The sequence below is a fragment of the Rhineura floridana genome, chromosome 7 (assembly GCF_030035675.1).
Source record: "Rhineura floridana isolate rRhiFlo1 chromosome 7, rRhiFlo1.hap2, whole genome shotgun sequence".
NCBI classification, from domain to species: Eukaryota; Metazoa; Chordata; class Lepidosauria; order Squamata; family Rhineuridae; genus Rhineura; species Rhineura floridana.
Window position 1 is genome coordinate 110,366,461 of NC_084486.1, and position 13,071 is coordinate 110,379,531.

General features: G+C 43.3%; 1 protein-coding gene across 4 annotated transcripts in view; it reads right to left on the minus strand.

The window, feature by feature from the left end:
* Positions 1-13,071, minus strand: part of COL4A4 (collagen type IV alpha 4 chain) — a 192,770-nt gene that overhangs the window by 144,649 nt on the left and 35,050 nt on the right. For all 4 annotated transcript variants that reach the window (XM_061636823.1, XM_061636821.1, XM_061636822.1 and 1 more), the window contains exons 5-6: positions 5,237-5,371; positions 4,636-4,680 (exon numbers count right to left, since the gene is read on the minus strand). In XM_061636823.1, the coding sequence (XP_061492807.1) occupies positions 4,636-4,680; positions 5,237-5,371 (180 nt within the window). The remainder of the gene's footprint in view (positions 1-4,635; positions 4,681-5,236; positions 5,372-13,071) is intronic.

The window sequence follows — 13,071 nt, forward strand, 5'->3', positions numbered from 1 at the left end:
CACCCCTCACTGGATTGTCACCTTGTAGTGGTGAGTGGGCTTGCGTGTTCCAATGAACCCTGTGAGCAATGCCATCGGGAGTCATGTACTCCCAGCAGGGTCACCCATGGCAGTAAGGTCAAGGGAGAAGAACCAGACAAAGAACGATCCAAGAAAGTCCTCAATGGCAGAACAGGTGGAGGATAACAATGTGTATGTTACAACGGCTGTGAAGGCAGATGAAGGCTGCAGCAGATAAAAGACTTCCAATCGTCGTGGTATCCATGCCATTGGATCAAAGCCTTTTTCTCTCAAGATTGTGTGTTGATCATCATGCGCCGATCTCCCCACATAAAACAAATTCATGCACAGGTGTCTTCCAAGCAAACCAAACCAAAAGTCCCATTGCAATTGGCGAATGGCGACGGAGGCAGGACTGTGAAATCTGGAAGCCCCTAGTCATGGACCGGCACATGGGCGGTGGATACAGACTCAGTCGTCCTGGCTCAAGGACTGAGGCAGTTGAGTAGTTCAGCAGCTATATCCACGACTGAACAGTCCTATTCAGGATCCACTCTGCCCACCCCGTATAGGGAGGGGGCTAGAAAAGGTGCCCTAAACATAGTCTGCCTCATCTCTCTCCCTGACTGGATTACCGCGTCCAATGGGGTCACCATTTAGCAGTCACAAAAGACAATTGAATTTTGGAACATGGAATATACAGACATTGCTGGACAATACAGATAGTGAACATCCTGAACGCAGGACTGCCATCATTGCAAGGGAGTTGAGACGTTTTAATATTGACAAAGCAACACTCCAAGAAACTTGAAGAGCAGGAGAAGAACAACTGAAGGAAGAAAAAGGAGGTCATACCTTCTTCTGGAAAGGACTGCCTGAACAAGAACGACAAATACATGGAGTAGGCTTTGCTATTAAAAATAATCTTGTGAAGCTCGTCATAAGTTCCTATTGGCATTAATGAACGACTCTCAACTCCCTGGTTAAAACTTGCCAAAACCCAGCAGGCAACTATTGTAAGTGCTTATGCACCAACATTAGATGCTGATGAAGACATCAAGGGAAAAATTTATAACCAGCTGGACACCATCTTATCAGAGATACCTAAGGAGGATAAAATTATCCTCTTGGGTGATTTCAATGCAAGAGTTGGGCGTGATTTTGATTTATGGCCAGAAACCATTGGGAAAGAAGGAGTTGGCAATAGCAACCTGAATGGCATTCTAGTTCTGACTAAATGTGCAGAGCATAATCTTGTTATTAAAAACACACTCTTTCATCAGAAAAATAAATTTAAAACATCATGGAAGCACCCTCGGTCAAAATACTGGCATCTCCTGGATTACGTAATTGTCTGTGCCAGAGATTGTCGTGATATACTCCTCACTAGGGCCATGACGAGTGCTGATGACTGCGGGACAGATCACCGATTAATTCGATCCATTATGGCCATTAATGTTGTTCCTCAATGTAGGCTCCAAGGAAGAAAACCAAGGTGTAAAATGAACATCCATGCCCTTCAAGATCCTATTAAGTGAGCCTGCTTTCAAACAACTCTCAAGAAACATCTACCTATGGAACTCCCTGAAAATGTGGAGGAACACTGGATTAAAATGAAGACATCCATTATTGCAGCATGTGAACAAACTATTGGATACCAAACTAAGAAACATCAGGACTGGTTTGATGAGAATTATAGTGAGATTGAACATATCATTGACAAGAAAAGGAAGGCCTTCCAGATATGGCAGAAAGACATTAACTGTGCTGCTAAGAAAAAAACCTATGCCAGAGCAAAGGCTGAGGTCAAAAGAAGAACTAGAGAACTTAAGAACGCCTGGTGGATAAAGAAAGCTCAAGAAATCCAGCACTTTGCAGATGCTCATGATGCACGGAGCTTTTTTAATGCCACAAAGCAGAGCTTGGAAAAGTTACTTTTTTGAACTACAACTCTCATCAGCCCAATCCAGTGGCTATGTTGGCTGGAGCTGATGGGAGTTGTAGTTCAAAAAAGTAACTTTTCCAAGCTCTGCCACAAAGATTATGGACCAACAAATTACGGTACAAATCCCTTACGTTCAATGGATGGTAGCAAACTTCTTAAGGATAAAGAGTCTATTGCACTGCGCTGGAAAGAGCATTACCACGACCTCCTTAATCATAACACTATCATGGCTGATGAGGTCTTCTCACAAATTCCACAACAACAAACTAGAGACGAGCTTGCAGTATTCCCTAATTTGGATGAAGTCAGTAAAGCTATCAATCAAATGAAGAACAACAAAGCTAGTGGACCTGATGGGATTCCTGCTGAAGTCTTTAAACAAGGTGGGCCTGAACTTACACAACTTCATAAGGTCATCGAAAAAACTAGTCCCTCTGTAGCACCATCGATCCAGCTTAATGGTGTGACGTTGGAGAACGTTGATCACTTCCTGTCGGGTCCAGGATGAGACTGAGGGACCAGACCAGTGGGTGAAAGCAATTCAGTTTTTATTAGAGTGACATCCACACAAACGCTGCGCCTTCTCATAAGGCGCCACTGACTTACAGATCCTGCGACATGGAAAGATAGTTGACAGAGCGAAGTGCACTTTCCCGCCCAACTCTTAAGTAGGACCCAAACGGGCGCGAAGCCTTTCACTCCGCCTCAATCCACCCTCCGGGGCCACCTGTCTCCCCCTCCCCCTTTCTTGTCTCTTCATTCGTCGTCGAGTACGCGGTGAGGGGGGAAGCACCGGCCCCTCCCCTTCTGAAGATTCCGACTCCAGTATGGGCGTAAGGGGAGGTCCTGGCGGAGGGGGAGGCGTGTGAACTTTCAAGGTTGGCTCTGAGACTCTGGCGCTCCCAGGATCTCCGTTGCTGGGCAACCCTATCTCTGGACATTCCTCTCCTTCTCCTTCGCTCAAGTCTGACAGGGGGCTCCCCTCCCCCTCGTCTTCTGACTCTAAATCCACAGGACCCCAATTCCGCGTCCCGACACTTCCCCTATCTCAGCAGCCATCTCTATGTAAAAGCTGACATCGATGCTGAAATTCAACATCGTCTGAGCTCTGCGAGTGCCGCATCCTCCCGAATGAAGCGTAGAGTGTTCGAGGATCAGGATATTTGCAGGGAGACCAAAATGCTTATTTACAAAGCCATTGTACTACCGACCTTACTGTATGCCTGTGAAACATGGACCATTTATAAACACCACTCCCAACTTCTTGAAAGATTCCTCCGGTGCTGTCTCCAGAAAATTCTGCAAATTACTTGGGAAGACAGATGGACTAATGTTAGTGTTTTGGAAGAAGCAAAGACTACCAGTGTTGAAACAATTTTCCTTCAACATCAACTTCGCTGGACCGGCCATGTTGTTCGAATGCCTAATCACTGTCTTCCAAAGCAGCTACTTTACTCCCAACTTAAGGATGGAAAATGGAACATTGGTGGACAGAGGTTTAAAGAGGTTTAAAGATGTTCTTAAAGCGAATCTAAAAAAATGTAACATGAACATTGACAACTGGGAAGTCTTGGCCCATGGACGTCCCAAATGGAGGTCGGCTATTATCAAAGGTGCTGTGCACTTTGAAGAATCACGAATACAGGGCGAATGGGACAAACGAGCTAAGTGGAAAGCACGTCACACAAATCCTCATCGCAACCATCTTCCATCTGGAAACCTATGTCCTCACTGTGGGAGGCTGTGTGGATCCAGAATTGGCCTCCACAGTCACTTACAGACCCACTGTTAAAAACCTTATCTTGGAAGACAATCTTACTCGGCCACGAATGATCGCCAATGAATGAATGAACAGACGACCAAACTCAATGTAGCCAACTATTTGAATTTTGCAATTGTGATCCTCTTCTCATTTTTGAAACTAACAGCAGCTGTAGGGACCCTAATTCAGATTGAGGCCACCATATAGGTAAGGGATTTTAAACCCTTCCACCCATGCCACCCTTCCACCTATGTCACATTCCCATTGAAAATACCCCTCACAAGCCCCTGAAGATTCATGCAGCTCTGGGAAAAAACCTGCAGCTTCGGTGGTGGGAATTTCATGGAAAAAACAGCACAGGGGAAGGGTTTAAACTCCCTCACCTATGGTCCTAAATCTGGATCAAGGCCTGCTGTTAGTTTCAAAAAGAATAGGAAATCTCCAGTCATTAAATTCAGAGAGGTGAATAACATCACAAGTGAACTCCACACATAAATTGACGTCCACAGAGAAGGCAGTTCCAAGTGTGCATAGAGATACGTTCAGAGATATGCATAAATGCATTCTGTCACCCTACAGAAATTAATAAGGTATCTTGTTCACACTAGAGTGCTACATATATTGGAGCTATATATGTCTGTCAGGGAGCTGATGGAACATCAGTGCATCTATGTGGTTGTTCAGGACTACAAAAGATTTACTCTGATCAGTGACTCAGACTATATATTTTAAAAGGGTTTTTCTCCAGTGTAGACCTTACTACTCAAGAGTCAAATTCTGTAATTCTTGTATAGAGGGCACACATACTAGGTTCTACACAATTTTCATTGAGTAAAAAGTATAGAAAAGAAACTATTGAACCAATAAAACTTTTAGTTGTGCAATAACACCATCCTGCAATCTTATAAATACACGGTGGAATACTTACAGGTATACCATCTAAACCTGAGAATCCTGGAACTCCAATTGGACCCTGAAGAAATTAAATTTCAAAGAACATTAAATTGTGCATTAATTGTAAAACTGATTTAACTTGAACAAAAGGTCCATGTAATACATATTCTTACACCAACAGATGTTGGGTGTCATTTTAAAAAAGTTCTTATTACTAATTCACTGGAATTAATAGAGATCATAGTGCAAGTAGCAGAGCATGTTTTGCATATATAAGGGCCCAGGTTCAGCCTCTAGCATATGCAATTAAAAGGGATCTAGGAATTAGGAATCAGAAGTACCTCTTTCTGAGACTTTGGAGAGCTGCTGTCAATCAAACTAGGCACTACTTGGCCAGATGGACAAATGGTATGGCTCAGTAGAAGACAGCTTCATATTAGTGCAGCCCCATCTGTCTAGCCTTTTATTTTAATACAATAGAGTCACATCTTACAGAAGCAACATTTTAACTGTATTTCAATGATGTTTCTGCATGTGCTATAATATGAGAAGGAGAACTATTAAGGCTCACATTATAATAGTCTTTCTTTTTTTACCATAGCTTTAAACCACTCTCTTGGAACATCATTACCCACCTTACTGCCTCTTTCTCCAGCTGGCCCAGGCGGACCAATATCACCTCTCTGGCCTTTTTCTCCTGGCAAGCCAATAGGTCCTACTGGACCCAAAGCACCAATTGGACCCCGGGACCCCAGCTGGCCAGGTTGGCCCTGAAAATAAAGAATTCAGATTTTTCCATTTTTAAAACAAAATAATTTCCTCCCAAGAAGGCTACAGAAGAAAATTCATTATGCAGATGTTAACACTCATATATGATTTCATACATGATTTCAGTTTCTACTTCTAAGATACTATGTCAGGTTGCATAAAGTATATTAGAATGAACACCAACAAACACATACAACCACAGGCTTGGATATGATAATCATACATCTGAGCCACAACAAAGTATTAAAGAAATGCAATATGGCTTAAATTTAACCTCTTGAAGCCAGCACACGATTTCAAATTATAAAAGTCGCCACAAAAGCCATATTTACATAAGCGTATTAAACATAACACATATACACACAGAGCAAATATTAACATATGTCTACATCTCAGGGATTTCCTGAACATACTACTTCTGGCAAATGTGAAATAAATAGCCTCCCTTTGAGGATTGGTCTAATATTAATTGCAGGACTAGAAACTTGCACCACCGTCTTTGGCTTGTTCACTGAATTAAAATGAATCAGAGCAGGAAATGGGCAGATGCAGAGCTTCCATTTTTTTACAAGAAAACTCATTGTGTTTGTAAAAGCCAGAGATAGCCAATACATTGCCCTCCAGAAGTTGTTGGACTTCAACTCCCATCAACCCTAGTGAGCATGACCAATGATCAGGAATGACAGCTGTAGTCCAACAACCTCTGGAGGACACCACATTGGCTACTCCTGACATAAGCATTTCCAATAATTCATGCTGTTTTCCTTTCCCCATTTGTTTTGTACTTATTTCACTAAGGGTTACAAATTCCCAGTTTATTTGGAACAACAGAAATCCCATAAACCCCCTTAGCCTCAACTTTGATTCCATGATTCTTTTTGACCTTCACATTAGTTGGAATCACACAGTGTTATTCTATACATGTCAATTCAGAAGAAAGTCCCAATGAGTTCAGTAGGGTTTACTCCCAGGTAAGTAGGTATAGATTGCAGCCACAATTGCCACCTTTGGAAAACTGGCTTTTTGGGATTAATCTTGGGGTATCATTACTAAAGCTTAGAGTGTGTGATATAGCAGTTAGAGCAGGTGTGGGGAACTTTTGGCCCTCCAGATGTTGCAGAACTACAACATCATCCCTAGCCATTGGTCATGCTTGCTGGGGCTGATGGGAGTTGTAACTCAGCATCATATGGAGGGCCAAATGTTCCCCACACCTCAGCTACAGCACTGAGTCTGGATGTGCACAGAACATGGGTCTGGATGTGCACAAAAGGATGGAACTGAGGTTCAACTCTCTTCTCAGCTATGAAACTATGTGTGTGGCCTTGGGCAAGGCAATTTCATGTTGCTGTGAAATAAATACCACTCAGCTCCTGGATGTAAATGAATTAAAGCAGTGGTAATATTTTTAACTGTGCTCTATAAAAAAACAACACTGTAATCTTAGTGCTGGCAAACACATTAGCCCTTTGCTATATATGGAGGCAAATGAATCCACTTCGTAGTTTAGCTGCACAAAAATATGCAAGTACCAGCATACTATGCTATGTATTTAGTCAAGTGAAGCTTCACCTGAAAGCATCAAAATAACTCCTGTGTCTATTGAATTTTTTAAAAAAAATTCTTTTCAGAAGGCTGTCTCCCTTGGGCTGTAATCCTAAACACACTAACTAGAAGGCAAAATATAATAAATGATCCCATCTTGAAGTAAGGGCTTCATAGACATACAGCTCATATGTTCAGGTAAAGCTGAAATGTTACATATGCCAAAGATAGATAAGGGTTACGTAACTTTAGTGGCCAGTAGTACCTATTTCCAGGTTGTCTGGTTGCCATCTACGATCCCCCTTGCCACACACACACACACAGCCTGGACAGAGATAACATGACCACTGTCTTCCAAAGCAGCTACTTTACTCCCAGCTTAAGGATGGAAAATGGAATATTGGTGGACAACAAAAGAGGTTTAAAGATGTTCTCAAAGCTAATCTAAAAAAATGTAACATAAGCATCGAGAACTGGGAAGCCTTGGCCCATGAGCGTCCCAACAGGAGGTCTGCCATTATCAAAGGTGCTATGGACTTTGAAGAAGCATGAGTATAGGGTGAAAGGGACAAACGAGCTAAGTGGAAGGCACGTCAAGCAAATCCTCATCGTGACCATCTTCCATCTGGAAACTTATGTCCTCACTGTGGGAGGCTGTGTGGATCCAGAATTGGCCTCCACAGTCACTTACGGATCCATCATTAAAGATCTTACCCTGGAAGACAATCTTACTCGGCCACGAGTGATCGCCAATGAATAGCAACACTCTCTATATGGGGCTGCCCTTGAAAATGATTTGAAAACTTCAGCTGGTCCAAATGCAGCAGCCAAGTTACTGACTGGGATTCAATTTAGAGCTCATAGAACTCCCATTTTAAAACAGCTGTGCTACCCACCAGTTTATTTCTGAGCTTTAAACAACTTGGTCCCAGGTATATGAAATTCCACCTCCATCCCTACAGACCTTCTTGAGTGTTCAGATCAGCAGAAGAGGCTCTCTTAGTAGCTACACCACCCTCAGAAGTGTAAGGAATGGTAGGCCAGAAGAGGGCTTCCTCTGTGACAGCTTTTGAGAGTTAAAGTATTTTGTTTTGTGGGACATCCCTCTTTTGTTTAATCTGTACTGTCCTGTTTTTGTTTGGACCTTTTTTACTTGTTGTCGTCATCATCACCATAATAACATAGGTAAGACATCATATAAAATAAATAAAGAATCCAACTTTGTTTTTGTATGAGTGAACATTCCCACCCCCCTTTTACTTACGAGTTGCACTGTAGACAAATGATTTTACCATATTGACCTTAATTTATTTATTTATTTATTACTTGATTTATATCCCACCCTTCCTCCCAGCAAGAGCCCAGGGTGGCAAACAAAAGCACTAAAAACATTTTAAAACATCATAAAAATAGACCTTAAAATACATTAAAAAAAAAACTTTAAAAACATTTTTTAAAAGCTTTAAATACATCTTTTAAAAAGGGTTAAAAAAACATTGTTTTTTTAAAAAAGGTGTTTGTTTTTTTAAAAAAACATATTAAAAAGCAATTCCAACACAGACGCAGACTGGAATAGGTTTCAACTTAAAAGGCTTATTGAAAATATTCAATAGGCACCAAAAAATTAACAGAGATGGCGCCTGCCTAATATTTAAGGGGAGGGAATTCCATAGGGTAGGTGCTGCCACACTAAAGATTGTTTCCTATGTTGTGCAGAACGGACCTCCTGATAAGGTGGTATCTGCAGGAGGCCCTCACCTGCAGAGTGCAGTGATCGACTGGGTATATAAGAGGTAAGATAGTCTTTCAGGTATCCTGGTCCCAAGCTGTATAGGGTTTTATACACCAAAACTAGAACCTTGAACTTGGTCCAGTAGCAAATGGGCAGCCAGTGCAATTTTTTCAGCACCAGGGTGACATGTTGGCAATACCCTGCCCCAGTGAGTAGTCCCGCTGCCGCATTTTGCACCAGCTGCAACTTCCGGACCAACCTCAAGGGCAGCCCCACATAGAGCGCATTACAGTAATCCAGTCTGGAGGTTACCAGCACATGGACAACAGTGGTCAGGCTATCCTGGTCCAGAAATGGCTGCAGCTGTCTTGAACTGGTAAAAGGCACGCCTAGCCACTGAGGTCACCTGGGCCTCTAGCGATAAAGATGGATCCAGGAGCACCCCCAGACTATGGACCTGCTCTTTCAGAGGGAGTATGACCCCATCCAAAGCAGGCAACTGACAAATTATCCAAATTTGGAAACCATCAACCCACAGTGCCTCCATCTTGCTAGGATTCAGGCTCTCATCCAGCCCACCACCGAGTCCAGGCAGAAGTCCAGGGCTTGCACGGCCTCTCCCAATTCAGATGTTATGGAGAAATAGAGCTGGGTATCATCAGCATACTTCTGACACCTTGCCCCAAATCTCCTGATGACTGCTCCCAAGAGCTTCATATAGATGTTAAACAGCATGGGGTACAAGATGGTACCCTGCAGCACCCCACAGCACAACTGCCAGCGGGCCAAAAGACAGTCACCCAATGCTATTATCTGAGAGCGACCTTGGAGATAGGATCAGAACCACTGTAAAACAGTGCCTCCAGTACCCATCTCACCACGTCGACCCAGAAGGATACCATGGTCAATGGTATCAAAAGCCACTGAGAGATCAAGTAAGAATAACAGGGACGCACTCTCCCTGTCCTTCTCCCAATAAAGGTCATCCATCAGGGTGACCAAGGCCGATTCAGTCCCATAACCAGGCTTGAACCCAGACTGGGATGGGTCAAGATCACCTGTTTCATCCAAGAGTACTTGCAATTGCCTTGCCACAAGCCTCTCAATCACCTTCCCTAAAAAGCGGGTACAGTAGGGCCCCACTTAATACGGCAGGTTAGGGATCAGACCCCCACCAAAAAGCAAAAACCACCGAAAAGCAGAACATCGATCAGCTGTAGCACGGGGAGCTCCAGCTGACAGCTCCTGGCCCCTGAAGCTCCCCAGGCAACAGCTGATCAATGTTCCATTTTTCCGTGCATCGCCCTCTCCCCTCCACTTGCCCTCGTTATGGTGGGGGAGTAGTGCTCCCCTTCCACAGCAGGCTCCCTGCCATGGATCACAGGGAGGGAGCTACCCGCCCGCCCACCCACCCACGCCTGCTCGCTCGCCCTCTGCTGCCTCCCTCACTCGTCCCCCCTTGCCTGCTCGCCCTCCCCCCTGCCTGTTCGCTCGCACCCTGGGTCCAGGGTGGGCTTTTTCAGGAGTGGTCAGATCACCATCTCTTTCAAGGGGACTGGAACCACTCCCTCCTGCAATGATGCGTTGACCACACTTTGGATCCACTCGTCAAACCCCCTCGGTAATCCAAGAAGGGCAAGGGTCAAGAGGACATGTTGCTGGCCGCATCATCGCAAGCACCTGGTCTACATCATCAGGCCGCATCAACTGAAACCGTTCCCAGGAAGGTGCAGCAGACGTTGCACTGGACACCTCATTAGGGACTACAGTAGATGTGGATGGGGCATCAAGACTGCTATGGAGAAGAGCAACTTTACCCTCAAAGTGCCTTGCAAACAATTCACAGTGGGCCTCTGAAGGGTCTAAAACTCCATTTACCGGACATCCCTGACAATACAGAAAAGCTCCACCTGATGGCTACTTGAGGATGTGATGGAGACAGAGAAGTGGGCCTTCTTTGCCGCCCTCACTGCCACACAGTAGGCACGGTTATGATGTTTTACTCATGCCCAATCAGCCTCACAGCACGTCTTTTGCCACTTGCGCTCTAGCCGCTGTTAATTTTTTATTAAAATTTTAGTGCAGATTCTAAGAGTTGGATATAACAGGTCTTCAGGGCTATAGAAGGACTTCAGAGGCTAGCCCGTTGGCTATCCTTAATTTAGATTGTCACCAGAAAGGGAAGAAGTTATAGAACATACTAACTAATCCAGAATTCACAATGAGTTTGACAGCTGACTGATTCAACTTTGGTGCCCCATGTAAAGCCAGTGCATTGCTAGTCTTTTTTTCAGCTCAAATAACAATTATGAGTGGAAGCTTTGTTAAGACCAAATTGATACCACCCATAACATCCATTATTTGTGCCCATCTAATGTGACTGCTGCAGTGTTCCAGTCTCAGAACAGCTGTCAAAATAAAGCAGATGAAAAAAGCCATGCTTAATGTGGAATGACAAATTAGTTCAGTTAAAACAGAGAGAATGTTATGCCTGGCATCTGCTAGCTGATGCTAATAAATTTCACTAGCTTGCTAATTGTCTAGGTCAGGAACTCTCCCAATGCCAAGGATGAGCAGTGTTATTTCAGCACATCCTGAACCTGACCAACTGTAGGAGGTTGAGTATCAACCAAATAAACTATCTCAATTTAAAAATGAGGATTCTTATTGGAGAAAATACGATTCATTTAATACCTTTTTTAAAAGAAATCAACATTGTAAGCCAAATAAATGTGCATTGCTTTTTTTCTAGTAATGTATTTATGACAAAACTCTTATGATTCTGTTCTCCCCTATAGGTTTCATTTCAACTGGAGTAGAAGTCCTGTTATAAAGTTTACTGGAGTAGTTTTATGAAACCATCTCTTCTGCTGGAATTGAGGTTTCTCAAATGTTAGCAATAAATAATACATATTATAGTCACTTCTTTGGTCTAGACCTTCAGTGCTAGATCCAAGATGCCGCCCTGGGCGCCTGCTGGGAGGAAGGGCGGGATATAAATCAAATAATAAATAAATAAATAAAGTTATGGTGGATCCTGCTTCATACCTCACAAAAGTGATTGCTGTTAAGTCACATCTGAAGTCACTAATCCATCTTCTTTGCTGGCTGTGAGAAGAATGGACCAGAGATCACACTGGACTGGAGCTCTACTTGGTGGGCCTGGCAGTTGCCATTCTAGCAATTGTGGTCACAAAACTATTGCATATTGCCATGAGTCATTGAACTAGCATGATTCTGTGGAATACTTGTTCAAGATTATTATTAGGAGGACAGTAAGATGCCAGTGATCATTTTGGGCCTTCTTCAGACATTTTCAGTAAGAGTATCTTGAGGATCTGTTAAAGCTATGACTTCTTATCTTATTAAAGACATGCTTGCCCTGTCACTTTTTCATGAGACTGTTGAGCACCTGCTTTGCAGTAGCTGGAAATACAGATTAATTTTTAATGGGAATGCTTTCTGAACTACTACTTTTTAATCAAGAGCTGAACCTGGAAAGTTCCCATAGTGACCTGCTGGGGAACCATTTGTCAAGCAGCTAAGCAAATTGTACAAAAATCAAAAGAGTTTATCTGCTTTTAGCTAAATACTAATTACAAATTACAGTTCAGACAGAGCTGTACAAAAGGACCCAAAGATTGCTCTTTAAGGCTCCAAGGAACTGTGCAGCCCCAAATCCACAACTCTCAAACCTTGGAAGGAAGCACTGTACAATACCTGAGCTTGTCTGAGCAAGCTCAGGAAGTTACCTGATTTAACTGAGCTAAATAGCCAGAGTCACTTTATGTATTCTATAAGCCTTCATCCAGCCCATATATGGGCTTAGGGTAGAGCTGTTACTAGTCCAATGAGCTTGGGGAAGATTTAGAGAGTATATCATATGAAGGAATTCTACCTAGGCTTTCGCTCAGTGTGGTTTGCTCTGTCAAGCTTGAGGACTGCTTGGCTCCTTTACTCCCAAAGTGCAGGAACTTCCGTGATGTTGTGCCCTGTGGAGAGCAGCTCAGAAATTTCACAGTACATTGGAATCCTAAAGACAAAATTGAGTGCCTTTCCATATTTCTTTGTATTATTCATGACATGGACAAAAAATATTTTCCCTATGAGTCCGGCCATCACAGCGGGTATTAGCTCCGCCTATCGTGCGAAGGCAAGAATGTCTTTGAAGTCAAGACTAGGGGTGTCAGGCCCCTCCCACTCTCCAGTTCATTCTTGCCTTCGTACGAACAAGATTGAGATACTATAGCGTAGCATTTAGCTAAGTTTTTTCGTGATTTGTCTGTTTATTTGTTCTGACTGGGTGCGAACCTAGTGTTACTTGTGTGTCTCCCCAGTCCATCCTTTCCCTGTTTTTCTGTTTAACTTCATTTAAGTTTATTTCTACTTCTTTTGAGGGTTCCCTCAGAGACCGCGGCTACGGTT